The following is an 18,291-nucleotide window of genomic DNA, read 5'->3' on the forward strand; positions in this document are numbered from 1 at the left end:
ATCTCCCCCCCACCCAATGCACGATCAAGAGATGGCGAAAGCACACCCCTCTCCTACGTACAAGGATTCAAAAACGGATTCAACAGCAACTCATCCGCATCCGGACGATCACGATCATCAATCTCAAACGTCTGATCCAAGAAGCGCTTCGCCTCATCACTCGCCGCCTCCGGAATCGTCGGCCGCGCCTTGCTCCCCCCAATCTTGAAGATGGCCTGCAGCTGCGAGCAGTCCGGGTACGGATGGCTGCCCGTCATCATCTCAATGACCAGACACCCGAGCGACCACACATCCGACTTGCGCGTGTACTTGGTCTGCTTGACGACCTCCGGCGCCATCCAGAACACCGATCCCTGTAGCGAGGGGCGGTTCTTGCTGTTCCCCGCGCCGCCGAGCACATTCGAAGCTTCCATCTTCTTCGAGATGCCAAAATCCGAGATCTTGATCCCGCCCTTGTTGTCGACCAGGATATTGGCGCCCTTGATATCGCGGTGCACGATGTCGCGGCCGTGGAGGTAGGCGAGCCCCGTGACGATCTGGCGCACGAAGCTGCGCACGAGCGGCTCGCGGAGGGCGCCGTACGAGTTCAGCATCGTCTGCACGGATCCGCCGGGGACGTACTCGAGGAAAATGTTGAGCGAGTCGGCGGAGGAACTGCAGCCCAGGTATTGCACGATGTTTGGGTGCTGGAGCTCGCGGAGAAGGCCGATCTCGCGCTTCAGGGCGTCGATCATGCTCTTCTTCTTCTGGTCGTTGGCACTGGCAACACCTGCAGATAGCGACTGGACTTGCTTGACAGCCAGAAGCTCTCCCGTCACGGTGTGGAGCGCGAGATAGACGCTGCCGAAGGAACCCTGGCCGATAAGAGCACCCTTCATCCACTTGCTGTCATCCCACGAGTCACCAGCCAAGAAACTCTGCAAGTCATCATCAGCCTCCTCACCATCTTCATTGAGTGCCTCGCTGATTTCGCGCAGCGAGCCGGCTTCGGTGCTACCATCTTCGAAGTAGCTGCTCGTAGTGCGTCCATCCGGATCGGTGATGTTGACATGCGTGTCGGAGCCGCTGTCAAATGAGACGTATGATTTTCTGTTGGGCTCGCTGGCCGATTCCTCTTGGAGTGGCTCCAACACTGACGAAGAGACCGAGTCGCGGTATACCGAGTGTCCGCGGTCGAGCACACGCAGTTTCGGGCCAGAGGGGCCGGTCTGGAGCCAAGTATCTTCTATGCGAGGCATAGGAGGTGCATCCTTCATACTCGATGCAAAGCTGAGGTTGCTGGCTACAGACAGCCGGCTGTTGACTCTGCTGAGACGCTTCGATCTTCGTAGTGATAACCGGGCTGTCTTATCAATCTCCTCCTTGGCATGGTTCGGGAAGTAAGTAGTCAAATCAGATGTGATGAGCTCACTGGGAGGCCTCTGTCCAAAGAATTGTCGGAGCACATCGTTCTTTCCCCGTCCCTGCCTCCTTTTTACAGGAGCAGCATCCGCTGGAGGTGGTCGTTCCAGATCCTTGGCTGCGTTGTGGACATTTCGCTCACGCTCCTCAGCGGAAACATTCGACGTGAACGAGGAGGGAGAAAGAGGATATTGTAGGCCAGTACCCCACTGCTCTCCAAGGATCTTCTGCGCCTTCACCTGGCTCCGCTTGCCAGTGCCTTCCAGTGCCCGAGAACGTAACTGGGCCGACTCTTCCATGGCGATATCCGCCGCGCGTTGGAGTTCCGTTTCAGAAGGCTCTCCAGCGTGGATCTTGCGCAGAATCAGACGGTTTCGTTCCGGTCTTTTCGAGTCCCTAATAATACGCCATAATTCTGGTTCGAAGAGTCGACGACATGCTGCTGGATCTGGTTCGAGGCCAGCCAGGGTCCAGAAACAGTAATTCCTTTCATGGTCCTCCCGATAGGTGAACTTCCGCAGGGTCAACCTCATCACCTCGTCGATTGTCTTGCAATCTGTCACTTTGACGACCTTGGTCAAGCCATCCTTGGCAATGACGCGAATCATATCCTGATCTTCTGGTAACGACGACATTAACGACCCATCTATGCTGCCAGCTCCGCGAGTGTGGTGTCCGATGAGGCGGGCTGTCTGCGGCTGGTCCCTGTCGAGAGGAGTGCCCGGGTGCCGAGCGGACTGAGAAGATATCGCAGATGTGGCCGGGAAGTATCCTTGGCCTTGGTCTCTTCGTATATCTTGTGGGCTAATCGCATTGTACCGTTGTTGGCGGATAACTCGCGCTTCTTCCGGCAGTGGGGAGTTAGGACGGGAGCTTGACTTTGAGGAAATTTCAGGCGTTAGGCTACCAAGATTGTAAGAGTCGTACTGTCTCGAGAATCGTTTATTATTTGTTGCAGCACGGTTGGCTGAGGTGGGAGGTCTGGGCGAGGCAGATGACGCAGGCGTATATAGGAGGCTACTCTGGAGACTAGCAAATGAGTCCTGCTACCGTTAGTGATCAAAGAAAGAGAAACTGTTGGATAAGGCCTCTGTATACTCTATTCCTCTTCTTCTGATTGGCATATGCCTTCGTCCTGAGTTTCTTGATGCTCACGAACAAGCGCACACGGTCGCCAATCTTGTCGATGCCCATTTCTTGCAGGACGGCCTTGTCCATCTCCAGCAGGTTCTCTCCATTAATATTATTCTTCTTGAACAGCTTCTCATAGGCGCCGCAGTTGATTGTATGCAGCCAGTCGCAGACACGCTCCTCATCCCAATGCTTTGCAGAGTCGGGGTCGTCAATGGAATCCGAGAACTCGGATTCCGTTGGGCTAAAAGATGTCTGGTTGCTTGGGGGGACGACCAAGACTCTCCGGCCAGTTAGACCAGCGGACGTTGGCATCGAGGACTGCTGGATGCCCGCCGACGATAGATTCGCTGGATATGGCGACTGGGAGGCTAACATGGCCATGGCTGTTGTCGGTTTGCGGAGCGAGGCTCAGCGATGCGGCGATATTGAGATCTAACAGCTAACAGCTGGCGACGGAGCTGACGTCCGGGTTATAACTCCTCAACGGACGGAGAAGAAGTGACAGGCAGTTCATCAATGCTATACTACTGCGTATGATGGCACTGTCTGAGAATGTTTTGATGGCGTGTTTGCCCCGTGTGTTTCGAGGGCCGTATGGGGAAAAGAGGGACTAGTGGGCAAGAGTCGGAGTCGAGGGTTGATTGAGGGCGACGGGGCGGTGGGTTTCAGGAAGGTGAACCCTGGGAAAGGTACCTGCGAACCGGCGCTAGAGTGGGAGTAGCAAGAAGTAGACAGGCTGGTACAGGTACGGGCGGAACAAAGACAACAGCGAATCTCGGGGATGTCTTCCGAGGCCTTGAAGATTTGTGAAAGAAGAGGTGAAGTTGATGTGCATATATATGATATAGTATGTCTGTTTATATATATTCTTCAGAACGTTCCGTCAGTCATCGGTCGATTAGTTGCGTTTCGCTGAAGTTCTTTTTGTGAGGCTCTCTCGCCATGTCAGCCATACAAACACTTCAATGTACAGGACTGAGACGACGCGAGAGAAAGAGGGTCAGCCAGTCAGCCATACAGTCCCCTACCCTACGGAGACAGTACGTAGTAGAGCACAGCCACGCGTTGACGCTGAAACTGTCATACTGTAGCCGCCACAAGCATGCCAGACAGGTCATCATCGCCGTCTTTGTCCCCGTCACCTTCTCATCATGTTGTCGCGGATTGTGGACAGCGGTTGTTCCTCTGTCTCCCAGTTCCTCCTTTGTCTTCCGCCCTTCTCAGCGCTATGGAATGCTCGTCATGACCCCTCTCATCTCACTCTCGCACGCACGCGCTGTGGCGGGGAGCCGTTGTATCGCTGAAACGTGGTAAGGGGCGCTCGCGGAAGACGCTGGCGGTAGGTAGTTAGGGGAGGCCACCCCGGCCGCTCTGACACCGGAAGCGTTTGGTGTAGGGGCGGTGTGTGTCTATTTCTCCCATGCACGACACCCGTTATCTATGATCTGGCTATGATCTGGCTGTGGCTCTGTCCGAGAACCATGTACTGATCATGGGTATTGTGGTCTTCAACTCCAGCACTATTCTATCCGCATCAAAACAAACATGTGATGCCCCTGGCGCCGATCCAGAGAACGATTGGGATCCAATAATAGTAATATGAAGTCCTATGGGAGGCTCTTGTTTTGGATTTGATGAGTTGTCGGTCATCACCACATGTTGTTGATGCCGAGCAATGCGTGCCTGCCATCACTTGACGCCTGTGACTTCAGTGAGACGCCGTACAGAGTATGGAATGATCTTTACCATGATTGATATTAACACAGATATGCAGGCCTGGCGAGACCCGGCGAGACCGTCGAGCAATATAGTACTGCCATGGATGTTATGCAGAATAAACTCTCCAACCCTCATGGCTTGGGCCAACAACGATCATCATCAAACCAAACAAGACTCTTCAACCTGATGTCTCACCTAGCAAACGCCCTCCGCCAGATAACGAAGAAATCTTCAAAAATCCAAACGCCCTCATCTACCAGCTGCAGCTTCAGCTTCAGCGCGCGAAACAAAAGTATCTTGTGCTCCGACTCTGAAACTTTCTCCGCGTTTTCGCTCTCGGGAGACCCAAGTGCAACTGCACCCTCCATGCCGCTGCCCAACTGTTCCACTGCGCTTGATAGAGAGCAACAGAGTGGTCCTGAAGCAGCAGAGGGGAGTAATGAGGGTATCAAGTGCAGAGAAGCAGATGGACAGCCACCGCGAGCTCACCGAGGTGACGCTCACGCAGAAGGGCCAAAGGAAGGAAGTCTATGGCATGAATCGCAGGACGGAGTAAGTAGTCGGGGTCGAGAAGATGATTGTATGAGTAGAATAGTTCTTTCCTTATGTTTATGATGATACCCTCTCTTCTCAATACAGTACAAAATAGGTACCTGTACATGTACCATATTTAGTCACCTGATCAGAAGCTCAAGTAGTGTCAGCCTAGAATGTCAGGCCAATCACCATCTCATCTCCCCATAGCTCCAATGTCCAACGTCACCCTACAGGATCCGCGCAAGGCTGAAGGCGGAGGCCCGTACTTGAACTCTCCCTGTGCGACTCCCCCGCCATTCCAACAAGCCAGCGGCTACACTCTGTTACTCTTTGAAGCTGTGCTCAATAATGAGGTAGCAACCTACAATCTGACCCATGGCACTCGATACGTCGAACGGCTATGCGGCCGCAGGCACCTTCCACGATCTCAACGAGCCGTCCCTGCCCATATTCAACATCGAGCGGGTTCAGCTACAGTTCTCAATCGGCTCCGACTTCGTCGCTGCTCAGGTCGCCAACAATGTCCTCGTTCTCGCCCTCTCGAGCGGCCGCATCCTGCGCATAGATTTAGACAATGCCGAGGATATAGATGGTAAGCCGCACGTTGCAGAGGGGATGAAGAAGACTCCATGCTAACCTTGCAGACATTGACCTGCCCAAGAAGACGTCCGAGATTGGCGTGATACGGCGCATGTTCTTGGATCCGACTGCCTCGCATCTCATTATCAGCACGAGCTTGGGCGAAAACTACTACCTCCATACCCAGTCCCGACAGCCGAGACCGCTTTCACGGCTCCGTGGCGTTTCCATCGAGTGCGTGGCTTGGAATCCGTCTCTTCCAACGGCCTCGACACGAGAGATACTCATAGGCACAACTGATGGGAATATATACGAAGTATACATCGAGACCTCAACTGAGTTCTACCGCCGAGAGGACAAGTACTTGAAGTCGCTCCAGAAGCTTCCAGATGGAGCAATTACGGGTCTCTGGGTTGACACCATTCAACCCGGCAGAGCAGATATACGGAGAGTCGTGATTGCAACACGGGGTAGACTATTACATCTAGTTGGTAAAGCTACAAGGTCCGGCACCGAAGGCGGCGGCTCTATCTATGCGAAGCTATTCGAGTCCGAACAGCCAACAGTCCACGAGATATCTCGAATATCCTCAACTTTTACCTCGTCACTTGTAGTGTCACCGGACTCACCTGATTCCTCGTCACCTGAGGCACTGGTGCCGGATCGCACCTATGCTTGGTTGTCGTCTCAGGGAGCGTTCTACGGGAAACTCCTCTCGACCCCAGTTACTTCAGAATTAGGAAGCAAGGTGTTCGCGGAGTCAAAGATACTTCTCATATCACAACTCCCAGTTGGCGAGTTATCGTCTGGAAGAGCGAAACCTGTTCAGGAAGGCGTTGATGCTATTGCCCTGACCCAGTGGCATATTTTGCATCTTGTGGGCGGGCGAATAGTCGCCATCAACAGGCTCGATGATACTGTCGTGTTCGACCAACTCGTGCTAGACCCTGGACAACAGGCAGTGGCTTTACTTGCTGATCAACAAAAGAATACATTCTGGCTTTTTACAACAACTGAGATTTTCGAAATCGTTGTCACAGAAGAAGACCGAGACATCTGGAAGGTCATGCTTCGGAATGAGAATTTCGATGCTGCACTACGATATGCGAGGTCACCATCGCAAAAAGACGCCGTTGCCACCGCCTCAGGCGATTACCTGATTGGCAGAGGCCAATACCTGGAAGCCGCCGGTGTATATGGAAAGAGCAGCAAGCCGTTCGAGCAGGTTGCCCTGGCTCTCATCGAACACGATCAGCAAGATGCTCTCCGAAAGTATCTGTTGACTAAGATTGCCACCTTCAAAAAGTCCTCGGTCATGCAGAGGATTATGCTAGCAAGTTGGCTGGTGGAAGTATTCATGTCGAAGCTCAATTCGTTGGATGACACCATTGTAACGAAAGCGGAACTATCGGAGTCACTCAGCCCAGAGCAGACTCAAAGCCAGCTAGAAACGATTAAAACGGAGTTTCATGAATTCGTGACAAAGTATAAAAACGATCTCGATCGCAAGACCACATACGATATTATCAGCAGCCATGGGAGAGAAGAGGAGCTCCTTTTCTTCGCCAGTGCTGTTAACGATCATAACTATGTTCTCGGATACTGGGTCCAAAGAGAACGTTGGCCAGAAACCCTTAACGTTCTTAAAAAGCAGACCGATGCCTCAATATTCTATCGATACAGCAGCGTTCTTATCACTCACGTTGCTGCCGACTTAATCGACATCCTTATGCGCCACCCGACATTGAAAACACGCGACTTGATTCCTGCTCTCTTAACCTACAATCGTACCTTCAATGGGCCGCTGTCGAAGAACCACGCCGTCCGATACCTTCTCTTCACCATTAATACCCTCAACTCCACCGATGCCGCCGTCCATAACACCCTAATTTCCATATGCGCGTCGCACCCCTCTCCCAACGAATCCACCCTCCTGTCCTACCTCGAGTCTCAAGGAGACACCCCCTCCTTCGACTCCGACTTCGCCCTCCGCCTCTGCATCCAGCACTCCCGCATCCAGTCCTGCGTCCATATCTACAGCACAATGGGCCAATACCTCCAAGCCGTTACCCTAGCCCTCTCTCACAACGCCATCGACCTCGCCTCCTCCATCGCCAACCGCCCCACCCTCCCCTCCCTACGCAAGAAGCTCTGGCTCCTCGTCGCCAAAACCGTCATCGGCGAGAGCGACGGCATCGCTACAGCCCTCGCCTTCCTCTCGCGCTGCCCTCTCCTCAAGATTGAGGACCTCATCCCCTTTTTCCCCGACTTCGTCGTCATCGACGACTTTAAGGATGAGATTTGCGACGCCCTCGAGGGCTATTCGCGAAGCATCGACGCGCTACGCGAGGAGATGGACAGCAGCGCCCGCACCGCCGCGCACATCAAGGAAGAGGTCGCTGCGCTAGGCGGGCGTTACGCCATCGTCGAGCCGGGCGAGAAGTGCTATGTGTGCTCGCTGCCTCTACTGGCGAGGCAGTTTTTTGTGTTTCCGTGCCAGCATGCGTTTCACTCGGATTGCCTGGGCAGGAAGGTCCTGGACGGAGGTGGGAAGGCTAAATCCAACAGGATTAGAGAGTTGCAGGCGCTGGTAGGGAAAGGGATGGTGGGGGGGAAGGGGAGAGAGGAGGCGGTTAGGGAGTTGGATGCTTTGGTGGCGGAGAGCTGGTGAGTTACTTTTCTTTTCCTTTTTAACGCTTTTTGAGACGGCTTGACTAATATATTGGCGGTAGTGTTTTGTGCAGCGAGTATGCGATTAAGCGGATCGACGAACCGTTCGTGACTGAGGCGGATGATGGAGGAGACTGGGCACTTTGAGCGTAGATGGGCAGCAGTATGCTTGAATGGCCATGGGCCGATGGTGATATTTTGGCGTTCATTGACGTAGAACATACAACATCATCATATACCAAAATCCAAGGAAGATATAACATTCAAACGAATATACCGAAACACTGCCTCGTAATGGACCTTTACTTTGACTGCGTAGCTCTATGCTAAAAAATCACGTTAAATTGGTGCTTCAAGTCAGGTAATTTGGTATATTCAATTCAAAGTAAACGCCTCCGACTTTTCCTATTCATCCAGCCATATATATCTCTAATCCCACGACTCAAGGTTCCTGAGCACACATCCCTCCTTCTCACCCCTCTCCACAAGTGTTCCGATCGTATAAACCGTCTCTCCCTCCTCCTCAAGCTCCTTAATCAACTGCTCCACATTCTCCTTCGCCACCACCGCCACCATCCCCACCCCGGTATTGAAGGTCCTCCCCATCTCCACCCCACTCACATTCCCGGCCTTCTTCAACCACCTAAACACCTCCGGCAGCTTCCACGCCGCAACGTCAATATCAGCAGCCAAATGCGCCGGCAGCATGCGCGGCACGTTCTCCGCCAGCCCACCGCCTGTAATATGCGACAGCCCCTTCACGAGACGCTTACGCACCACGCGCAGCAGCGAACGCACATAGATCTTCGTCGGGGTAAGCAGGCTCGTGCCGACGGACGCAGAGGTGTCCCAAGGCGCGGTATCGGTGTAGGCCAGCCCCTCGCGCGCGATGATGCGGCGCACGAGCGAGAAGCCGTTGGAGTGGACGCCGTTGGAGGCAAGGCCGATGAGGACGTCACCGGGGATCATAGCAGACTTCATCGGGAGGGTGAGGTCCTTGGTCATAGCGCCAATAGCGGCACCAGCGGCGTCATAGTCGTCGCGCTGGTACATGCCCGGCATCTCGGCGGTCTCGCCACCGACGAGGGCGCAGTTGGCTTGCTTGCAGCCCGCGGCTACGCCCTCGACGAAGGCGGCGGCGCTCTCGAGGTTGAGCTGGCTGCAGCCGTAGTAGTCGAGGAACATGAGGGGTTCGGCGCCCTGGACGACGAGGTCGTTGACGTTCATGGCGACGAGATCGATGCCGACGGTGTCGTGCTTGTTCATGGCCTGCGCGACCATGAGCTTGGTGCCAACGCCGTCGATGGCGCCGACCATCACGGGCGCGGTGGTGTAGCCAGCGCTCGCGAGGTCAACTTCGCCGCCGAAGCCGCCGATTTCGGCGTCAGCGCCGGGGCGCTTGGTGGAGGCTACGGCGGACTTGATGCGTTCGACGAACTCGTTGCCGGCGTCGATGCTGACGCCTGCTAAGGCGTATGTTAGGGCCTCCTTCTCGGCGGCCTTTTGCTTGAAGGCGCGGTGTGCAATGTCCTTGCGGAACTGCATCTTATCGAACTTGATGTGGTCGACGCCGACATAGGCTCTCTTGACGGCCTCTTCAAGAGTCTCGGCGGTCGAGGTAGCGGCGATAACGCGGCCACCCGCGGTCTGGAGCTGGCCATCCTTGATGACAGTTCCGGCATGGAAATGGTTCGTGCCAGACGGAGGAGTCTGGATAGTCATGGGAGTACCGGTGGGGTAAGCTCCTGGATAGCCGCCGGCAGCTACCACAACGGTTGCGCCAAATTTGGCATCGACCTCAACCGTTACGCTGTCCAGCCATCCTTCGGTACATGCGACCATAATCTCAGCCAAATCGGAGTCCTTGCTCATAAGCGGGAGCAAAGTTTGGGTCTCAGGGTCACCGAATCTAACGTTATATTCGAGGGTCTTCGGTCCGTCCTTGGTGATCATCAGGCCAGTGAATAGGGTGCCGACGAATGGAAATCTATCCTTGCGCATTCCATCAATTGTGGGCTGGAGAATTGTTCGCTCCACCTCCTCCATCAGAGCCTTGGTAGCGAGGCTTGTTGGAGCATAGCATCCCATGCCGCCTGTGTTCGGTCCTTGGTCGCCATCGAATATCCTCTTGTGGTCTTGCGCTGCCGGCAGGGATTTGATCGTGTAGCCGTCGCTGAAGCTCAGAATGCTCAACTCATCTCCCTCCAGAAACTCCTCAATGACAACCTCGTCACCAGCAGCCCCAAATTCCTTGTCCTGCATGATATCCTTCAAAGCCGCTTGTGCCTCCTCCTTGGTCGTCGGAATGATAACGCCCTTTCCGGCAGCAAGGCCGCTGGCCTTAATGACGACATTGTGATCAATCGTGTCCAGGTACTTGCGAGCGGCCTCGTAGTCAGAGAAGTTTTCGTATGCAGCGGTAGGAATGTTGTGCTTCTTCATGAAATCCTTCGAGAAAGTCTTGCTCCCCTCCATGCGCGCAGCGGCTTTGGAAGGGCCATAGCAGCGAATTCCAACGGCGTGGAAGTAATCTTCGATGCCGTCAACCAATGGAGCCTCGGGTCCTGGGACAACCAGGTTAATCTTGTTCTCCTTTGCAAATGCAACAAGTCCTGGGTAGTCATTGGCCTTGACGGAGTTGTTGTTGGTGACCTTTTTACACGTCGCTGTGCCTCCGTTACCGGGTACCGCAATTATGGACTCCACGCGGGCAGACTGGCTCAGCTTCCAAGCCAGAGCATGCTCACGGCCGCCATTGCCAACGAGAAGGATACGGAGAGGCTCCATTGCGAGAGATTTTTTGCCTCTTTAAACTCGCCGAGAGCGTTGCTTGTTGATTCTCCAAGTGACAACGAAGTCGTGAAATTTTGGCGGGGTCAAGATATTTTCTGGTGGGGTAGCGGAATGTGGATAAAGAAATGTTAGAATTAGCGGCTGGGGGTCGCTTGCTATTGGACTCCACAAAGCCAGAACAGACGCAAGGCTACAGAACGAGGCTTTGAGATGCCAAACCCCATAAGTTAGACAAACAACATCATTGTAGCGGATTATCATACCCTAAGGAGTACAGATCCTACAAATCCTACCGCTTCATAATCATCAGCCCAGAGCCCAAGCCGGAACGCCCGCCTGTTTTCTCATATTCTATCGCCTTGTCGTCTCTTGCCGAAGCCTCCCTGCCGCTGTCGTAGGTGCTGGTGCTGGCCACGACGTAACCGCATCATCAACCTCTTCTAAGAAGGTGACGCTGTTATGTATACATGTTGCACCTAAAACGACCCTTATGCCAGGCACTGAAGCGTTGATAGTAGCAACCAACTTTGCTTCTTCATACGTGGTCCCGCCAATCATGAACACTATGATGTCTTGAGGCTTGTCCCTCGTCGAGCCTCCGCCATCTACAAATGGATACTGCTGTTCTCGCAACCTCCCTTTGATGAGCTCTTGCAAGGTTATCTCTAGTCGTGGGGAGTGCTGAGTGTACACATTATCCACTCCCTTCAAGCCTTTGAGGCGATCACGAGCGCCCGAAAAAATATTGGCGGACTCGAACATGTCGGTTATACCACTGGCATTTTGGACCTGCTGGAGAGAAGATTGGTAGTGGAGTAGCTTCGAAACTATGTCGATCTGCCGTTGTGGCATATTACCTGTGGCGCCCAATAGATCAAGTAACAGAGGCAGAGCGTTGGACGGGTGCCTTTGATGGCGCAATGCGTATAGAGCAACCAGCCTCACCTTTCCTTCAGCAGTTACGGAGGGCGATTGTAATAGCCGCTGCACATTCTATAGTAAAACAAGTCAGTGATGCTCTGCCTGAGAGCAGGAAACACCGGGACTTACCTTCAGATCTGCTGCATGGTTGTCATTGCACGCCAAACTCTGCTCAACCTCACTGACTTCCAAGAGATTCTCCGCTCCTACTTTTCGACTCAGCTCGCCAACAATAGTCACATGTTTGCTAACATTCCCAGACAGCTTCCGGAACTCGGGATATTCTTCAATGAAGCGCTTCATGTCGGCAATCGACTCGATGTTTGAGCTGCTCTTTGTTTTTGACTGGTATTGTTCGACGTAGTCCTTAATATTCCCTCCAAGGTCGCCAAAATTCAGGTACATGTTCTTCTTGAAGAATGGGTCCTGGTCCTGAGAGAGAACAACTTCCTTCAACTCCGGCCTAACGTCAGGAACACTATGAAGGTCGACGCGGCCGTTATTAATGCCCAAAAGCTCATGCACCATCGCTTGGTATGTCCATTGTGAGAGCAACGGCGTGATGGGATCGTCTCTGCGATCTAATATAAGTAATATTGGCGGTGTATCGACTTTTCGGAAGTCGAAGAGTTGCTCTTCCTGGCTAACAAGGTATCGCACTTCCGTCGCAAGCTTTTTCGCCAGGAGACTGTTCTTTTCATACCGTATTAACGGCTTCTTCTTCAAAGAGAGTAGTAGTCCCACAATTCCATCGGTGCTCCTTTGCAATGCATCCGCGTTCCACATATCCGGGCTTCCGCTCCATATTCGTTTTGGTATCGTCAGATCTAACGTAAACAGGTCTGGGTTGATCACAATGTAGTCTGCAAAGTGCTCCTGAACTGCTTTAATAACCTCGTAGTCATCTGCTTCTGCAAGCCGCTCGAGCGAAGATTTCTTCGTCACATTGCTAAAGTAGAGGTTGTATTCGCCGTATTTGGGATCGCGCAGCTCATCGATGAGATACTGTATGGATTCGGCGGAGGGTCGGACAAAACACAAGCATCGTAGATGTCGCATCTTCTCTCGATTTTGGTTTTCTAACCTGTCGATAAGGTACACTTCGTGGTTTAGTAGTGCTGACTGGGTAATCGCAGTGGACGCAATATTGACGGTTTCGCTGTCCAATAGCAAGATCTTCATCTTCGCCGATGGTGTCCCTGATGCGCTATCCCCAGCGGACACCATCTTCGATATATAACCCGTCACTGCCTGAATGACATCCATCCTGGCGATATGTAGCTCGATTCTGGAGCGGGTGCTCAAGTGTATGGTCGTCGTAAGCCCCTCTGCATGTCTTCAAGAACGTCCCCCTCCCAGTCCGCCTGGTTTCCTCCTGTCGCTATAGGAACAGAATGACTGCGCGAGGTATTGGCTAGTAAACTGGTGCTGTTTGCTGAATTGTTTATCTTCGGTGGGTTTTCGTTGGAGGGAATGAGGCGGTTTGTCACTTCTGCCCTCTTCTGTTGAAGCTCGAACAGGGGTGTTCCTCTGGAAAACGGCGGCAAGGTGACAGCTCCACCACGTGCGGAAAGATCCGCGTCGGAAGCACCAGATGACGTCCGGGGCACTTTAGACTTCAACGAGCTTCAACAGGGTCGAGGCGTCTTTCTGGTATTTTGCAAAACAAATCAAGTATCTTCAAATGGAAGCTCGATGAGAAATTAAGAGCACCATTTACTTGCGCTCAGCGATTGGCAAGTGGCAGCACAGAGTAAAATGTTGCCCTTCATCAATATTCGTGAGCTCCTCAAAAATATATTTCCTTTCGTGGAGCCAGAGCAGGTACTGATCCCAACCTGCAGCCTTCGAATATGCTTCGTCGATTATAGGGGCATCCCCAGACGAGTGTAAGTTTTTATCAGATACTTCTACGCGTATTTAACTAATAACCTCACAGTGAAGCTTATATTCTCCTTCATCCTCTCGTACCCCCTCTGTGGTGTTCTCAAGCGCATCCCTGATTCGAAACCAGCATACAAGAACCTGTTTATAATAGGGTTGGTGCTCTGTCACCTCCCATATTTTTGCGCTGACTCGTAGTAGGGTCTCCGTGTTCTACTTGGTAGGGCTTTTCAGCCTTTGGGATGGCATGCGAACAGTCGCGATCAGTGCAGTGGGCACGTACGCAATCGCGCTGAACATCAGCGGCCCCCTCATGCCATGGATAGCCTTCGTCTTTCTTATGGTGCACCTGTCGATAAACCAAATTCAGCGACAAATACTTGCCGACCCTGGGGTGGTGGATATTACCGGCGCACAAATGGTTCTGGTGATGAAGCTGAGCGCATTCTGTTGGAATGTTGCAGACGGTCGCCTCCCCGAGAGCGAGTTGTCTGACCTACAAAAGGAAAAGGCGCTGAAACAACTTCCCAACCCGCTGGACTATGCAGCATGGGTTCTGTTCTTTCCCTCCCTCTTCGGTGGACCAGCCTTTGATTTTGTGGATTATACGAAATGGATTGAATGCACCATGTTTGATCTTCCTCCCGGCGTGGACCCATCAAAGAAACCGCCTACTCGCAAGAAGCGCAAGATCCCACGCAGTGGAACCCCGGCTATGTGGAAGGCGGCCGAGGGGGCGTTTTGGATTTTCTTGTTCCTACAACTCTCAGGCTACGTTAGCACTGAGGTCTTCATTGGCAAGAAGTTCTTAACATTCGGCTTTGTCAAGCGCGTGTGGTTTCTATACCTGCTCGGTTTCACTTCGCGGCTGAAGTATTACGGCGTATGGGCATTGACAGAGGGTGCCTGTATCCTCAGTGGTCTTGGCTACAATGGCGTCGACGAAACAACAGGAAAGGTCTCGTGGAACAAGCTGGAGAACGTAAACCCATGGGGCGTTGAGACTGCTCAAAACAGCCGTGCATATCTAGGGAACTGGAATATGAACACCAACAACTGGCTTCGAAACTATATCTATCTGCGAGTAACTCCTAAGGGAAAGAAGCCAGGTTTCCGTGCAAGCATGGCTACTTTTGTCACCAGCGCATTCTGGCACGGCTTCTATCCCGGTTACTACTTGTCGTTTGTGGCAGCCAGTTTTATTCAGACCATCGCCAAAAGTGAGTCCACACCCCTGTCTCCTTCCCCCAAATTTCCATACTGACAACATCCAGACTGCCGCCGCTACTTCCGACCATTCTTCCTCGACCCAGTAAGCGGCAAGCCCACCTCCACCAAAATATACTACGACGCCCTCTCGTGGTTCGTCACGCAATTCATACTCTGCTTCGTCACCGCCCCCTTCATAATCCTCGCCTTCCAAGACTCCCTCCTCGTCTGGTCCCGCGTCTACTTCTACGCCCTCATCGCCATCGGCGGCATGACCGCCTTCTTCGCCTCCCCCGCGAAGCCCTATCTCAAGCGACAGATCGAGATCCGTGCCGCTCGCGCGAACGGCGGGAAGAAGCTTGAGAGGAAGCTGGGTTCGGACACGCTTTCGCAGCAGCCGGTTTTGGGACTGCCGCCGGATCCACAGTGCGATTTTGAGGAGGCGGTGAGGGAGATTAGGGAGGAGTTTGATGCGAGACACGGTAAGGGACTGGGGAGGGCGGCGACGATGCCGGCGCTTGCTAGGAAGGAGGGTGGTTAGACGATGGGGATGAGGATATGCAGCGTATACCATAGCGGTTTGATTGCACTTGGTACATGCATGGATGACGTTAGTCGGAGACGCGATTGTTATGTCTTTCAGTCTATACATTTGCGAGAAGCGGGTTCGCGGATGGCGTAGGCCACCTGCGAGTATATATCATGTCTTGTTATAAGTGAACAATATGGCAAAGAATTTCGTACGGTATTATACAATATGAGGATGATTGGTGTATAAATATAAATAATTTATAAGTTATATATTTTTAATTCCCGAATAATAATATTTATGGCTAATTTGAATATAACATAGTTAATCAGATTTCAATATTTTAATATTACATATAAATTGCCATCAGGTTTAATATCCGTATAGAAAATTAGAATTAACTACCAACTTGCTCTAAAACCCCAACAATCCATTGCTACTCTCCGTAAGCACCCAAAAGTACTTATAAAATCCCACAGCACCAACAACAAGGAGTATATAATACGCGACCGTCCACGCAACCCCCAACTGCGCCCCTGACTCAGGTCCCTGACTCTCATCCCGCTTCCCCAGACCACCCCCACTATCTGGTCCCATAACCGACTCCGCACCTCCTCCCTCCACTCGTCCCCAAAACCTCGGAAGGCCCATCCAGTTGCAAAACGTATGGCACAGAATAACCGCCACGAGACTGCCCGTCCGGAGATACAGGAACGTGGCATACGATCCAAACAGAGTCGTGTACATCAGCTGTATGACCGAGCGAATCACGCCGAGCAGGAGTGGGACAGAGGGGTTGGATATGCGGAACTCGTAGATGTGGTGGATATGCGCGAGTCCGAAGACGAGGGGCGGGAGGAGGAAAGTGGTGCGCAGCGACGCAGGGGAGAGGAGGAAGAGCGGCAGTGAGGCGGAGCGGAAGAGTAGCTCTTCTGTTACGGGGCCGGCGACGAGGTTGCGGTAGGTGGGGAGGTCGTGCCAAAGGGTTGTGAGGCCACGGAGGCGGACCCAGGAGCGCCAGTTGCCTTCGACGATGCCGGATTCAAAGAGGGGGCCGAGGAAGAGGATGGCGGTTAGGAGGAGGGCTTTGAGGGAGGGGAGGAGGCCGGTGGGGTGGTAGCCCATGAGGTGGAGGGTGGTGAGGTGGGTGCTGGATGGGGGGAGGTAGGTTAGGAGGAGGAAGGTGGTGATGGTGCATATGGCGCATGTCCAGGTGACGGAGCGGATGCGTGCTTTGATGACGGAGGGGACATTGCGGGAGATGGTTGCGGAGGGCCTCGTGGCGGATGAGAGGTAGAATGGGGCAACATAGAGGAAGGTGTAGAAGACCTGTGGTTGTTAGATGTGTTTGGTATTGAACATGAGAAGACGACACAACTTACAAGGAGTGCTGCAGCGGTATGGACCCTGATCAGGGGAAGATTTTCTACTAACGGGAATAAAAGTCAATACAGTGTTCATTAAGATTTATAAAGCATCCATCCAATCAATATCCTCTCATATCTCTTGGGGAGAATTTACCTTCTGCTCCTGTAGAAATTGATTTCAGCTTGTCGGCAAAGCCGGTCGTCCTGGGAGTCATGATTGCAAAGCCAGCTCTGCAGACTGGCCAGATCAGTAAATATGCTTTTGATTCCACTTATATTCAATGCATATGCACCGAAGCTCTCTTGCAAACACAACTGGAAGGTATCCCTTGGCAAAAACTGGTGAACAATGCGAACAGTAGACAAGGGATATCACGTGCAAGTCCTTGGTTATTCACTAATGGAGGTACTCACCGCCTAACTATAAGTGGTTAGGGTTGGTGAATGACATGGTGGCAGAATAAATTAACGCTTCGGGCCACTAGCGTGTGTATAAAATTAGAGCCAGGGCGTCTTCCCCAATGAGGGAGACGCGCGCTTGGCACAGTGGGGGTCCACCTCTCACCGCAACGAGTTCCTGCAGGACTCGCGCAGGACTCGTGCAGAATTGAAATGAAGAATGAAGGGATGAGGTTCCATTGCTCACCAATAGAGATTCCCAGTGTCAGACACAATTAAACAGCAGTGATTCAACAGAATCAAGAGGCGTTTCGTCCCATTTCCTGCAGGGTTGTTGTTGCCCCCGATAATCAATGGCAGGCAAAGTGCAGATGAGCAGTCGCCTGCCTGCGTCATGATGCCGCCGACAACGACGATACACTCCAGGTCTCGCAAGTTGTAGCTTGCAGGCGCTGTCCATGTCGCTGATGGAAGTATATGCAGCTCAACTGGCCCTCATAGTTCTATACAATTGGTATGGGAGGTTTTCGGGATTTGGTGGCGGCCCAGGCCGCGCACCCTGCCTAAGCTCCATGGCCGTTGTCGCTATTATTCAGGAGTGAGCCCACGACAGCCACTCGTTTCTCGTCGACGACGGACTGTGTATGTTGGCAGCCATACTCGCCGACCACCACGGCGAGACGGGAAGGCAGGACGGGCAGACCGGCCGCATCGGGAGGCCTCTGAATCCCCTGATCCGGAAGTGAAGTGCTCAGTCTTTCATCTGTACTTTCTGTTTGTCATGGATCCCCAGATGCTCCACATAAGCTATGCATAAGACACAAATTTGCTGTTTAGAGGCTGTTTAGGGGCTGTTTAGAGGCTGTTTAGACGCTGTTCAGAGGCTGTTCAGAGGCTGTTCAGATGAAAAATGAAAAATGAAAAATACAGGGTTGTCAGACCGCCCTACAGTCAAGGTAGAGTCCAGACGAGACAACTACTCCAAATATTTGTAGGGCCCATATTTGTATGGTAACTACAGTACAGCACATAGTCCAATACCGTAGTATATCGTAGCCCCCTAACTTACTAACTTACACCTACCAATCGACAACCCAGAATCAATTCAGAAAGGCCTCCTCCTCTCTCCCTCTCCCCTTCCCTTCGTTT

General features: G+C 52.7%; 7 protein-coding genes across 7 annotated transcripts; 3 read left to right on the top strand and 4 right to left on the bottom strand.

Annotated features, from left to right (window-relative positions):
• Positions 1-53: 53 nt before the first annotated feature.
• Positions 54-2,916, bottom strand: STE11 (ATP binding; the record flags this gene model as incomplete). Its single annotated transcript, XM_024464216.1, has 2 exons — positions 54-2,444; positions 2,500-2,916. 2 exons carry the CDS (start codon positions 2,914-2,916, stop codon positions 54-56), a joined length of 2,808 nt encoding a protein of 935 aa, XP_024328155.1.
• A 1,437-nt stretch (positions 2,917-4,353) lies between these two features.
• Positions 4,354-4,869, top strand: VC83_00526 (uncharacterized protein; the record flags this gene model as incomplete). The annotated part of the gene is made up of 1 exon (XM_024464217.1): positions 4,354-4,869. One exon carries the CDS (start codon positions 4,354-4,356, stop codon positions 4,867-4,869), a length of 516 nt encoding a protein of 171 aa, XP_024328152.1.
• Positions 4,870-5,016: 147 nt separating this feature from the next.
• VC83_00527 (uncharacterized protein) lies at positions 5,017-8,349 on the top strand. The gene is made up of 3 exons (XM_024464218.1): positions 5,017-5,383; positions 5,436-8,037; positions 8,103-8,349. The coding sequence occupies exons 1-3, from the start codon at positions 5,167-5,169 to the stop codon at positions 8,185-8,187; spliced, it is 2,904 nt and encodes a 967-aa protein (XP_024328153.1). The 5' UTR covers positions 5,017-5,166; the 3' UTR covers positions 8,188-8,349.
• Positions 8,350-8,385: 36 nt separating this feature from the next.
• VC83_00528 (uncharacterized protein) lies at positions 8,386-10,887 on the bottom strand. The gene has a single exon (XM_024464219.1). The coding sequence runs from the start codon at positions 10,825-10,827 to the stop codon at positions 8,470-8,472; it is 2,358 nt and encodes a 785-aa protein (XP_024328564.1). The 5' UTR covers positions 10,828-10,887; the 3' UTR covers positions 8,386-8,469.
• On the bottom strand, positions 10,888-13,252 carry VPS45 (vacuolar protein sorting-associated protein 45). Its single transcript, XM_024472998.1, has 2 exons — positions 11,884-13,252; positions 10,888-11,826 (listed from the first exon to the last, which is right to left on the bottom strand). The coding sequence occupies exons 1-2, from the start codon at positions 13,018-13,020 to the stop codon at positions 11,185-11,187; spliced, it is 1,779 nt and encodes a 592-aa protein (XP_024328766.1). The 5' UTR covers positions 13,021-13,252; the 3' UTR covers positions 10,888-11,184.
• Positions 13,253-13,386: 134 nt separating this feature from the next.
• On the top strand, positions 13,387-15,679 carry ALE1 (lysophospholipid acyltransferase). Its single transcript, XM_024464220.1, has 5 exons — positions 13,387-13,534; positions 13,599-13,643; positions 13,694-13,793; positions 13,840-14,858; positions 14,913-15,679. Exons 1-5 carry the CDS (start codon positions 13,513-13,515, stop codon positions 15,386-15,388), a joined length of 1,662 nt encoding a protein of 553 aa, XP_024328565.1. The 5' UTR covers positions 13,387-13,512; the 3' UTR covers positions 15,389-15,679.
• A 62-nt stretch (positions 15,680-15,741) lies between these two features.
• On the bottom strand, positions 15,742-18,097 carry VC83_00530 (uncharacterized protein). Its single transcript, XM_024464221.1, has 3 exons — positions 16,898-18,097; positions 16,759-16,805; positions 15,742-16,705 (listed from the first exon to the last, which is right to left on the bottom strand). Exons 1-3 carry the CDS (start codon positions 16,956-16,958, stop codon positions 15,791-15,793), a joined length of 1,023 nt encoding a protein of 340 aa, XP_024328239.1. The 5' UTR covers positions 16,959-18,097; the 3' UTR covers positions 15,742-15,790.
• Between the last annotated feature and the right edge of the window lie 194 nt (positions 18,098-18,291).

Source organism: Pseudogymnoascus destructans (assembly GCF_001641265.1).
Source record: "Pseudogymnoascus destructans isolate 20631-21 unplaced genomic scaffold scaffold_1, whole genome shotgun sequence".
NCBI lineage: Eukaryota > Fungi > Ascomycota > Leotiomycetes > Thelebolales > Thelebolaceae > Pseudogymnoascus > Pseudogymnoascus destructans.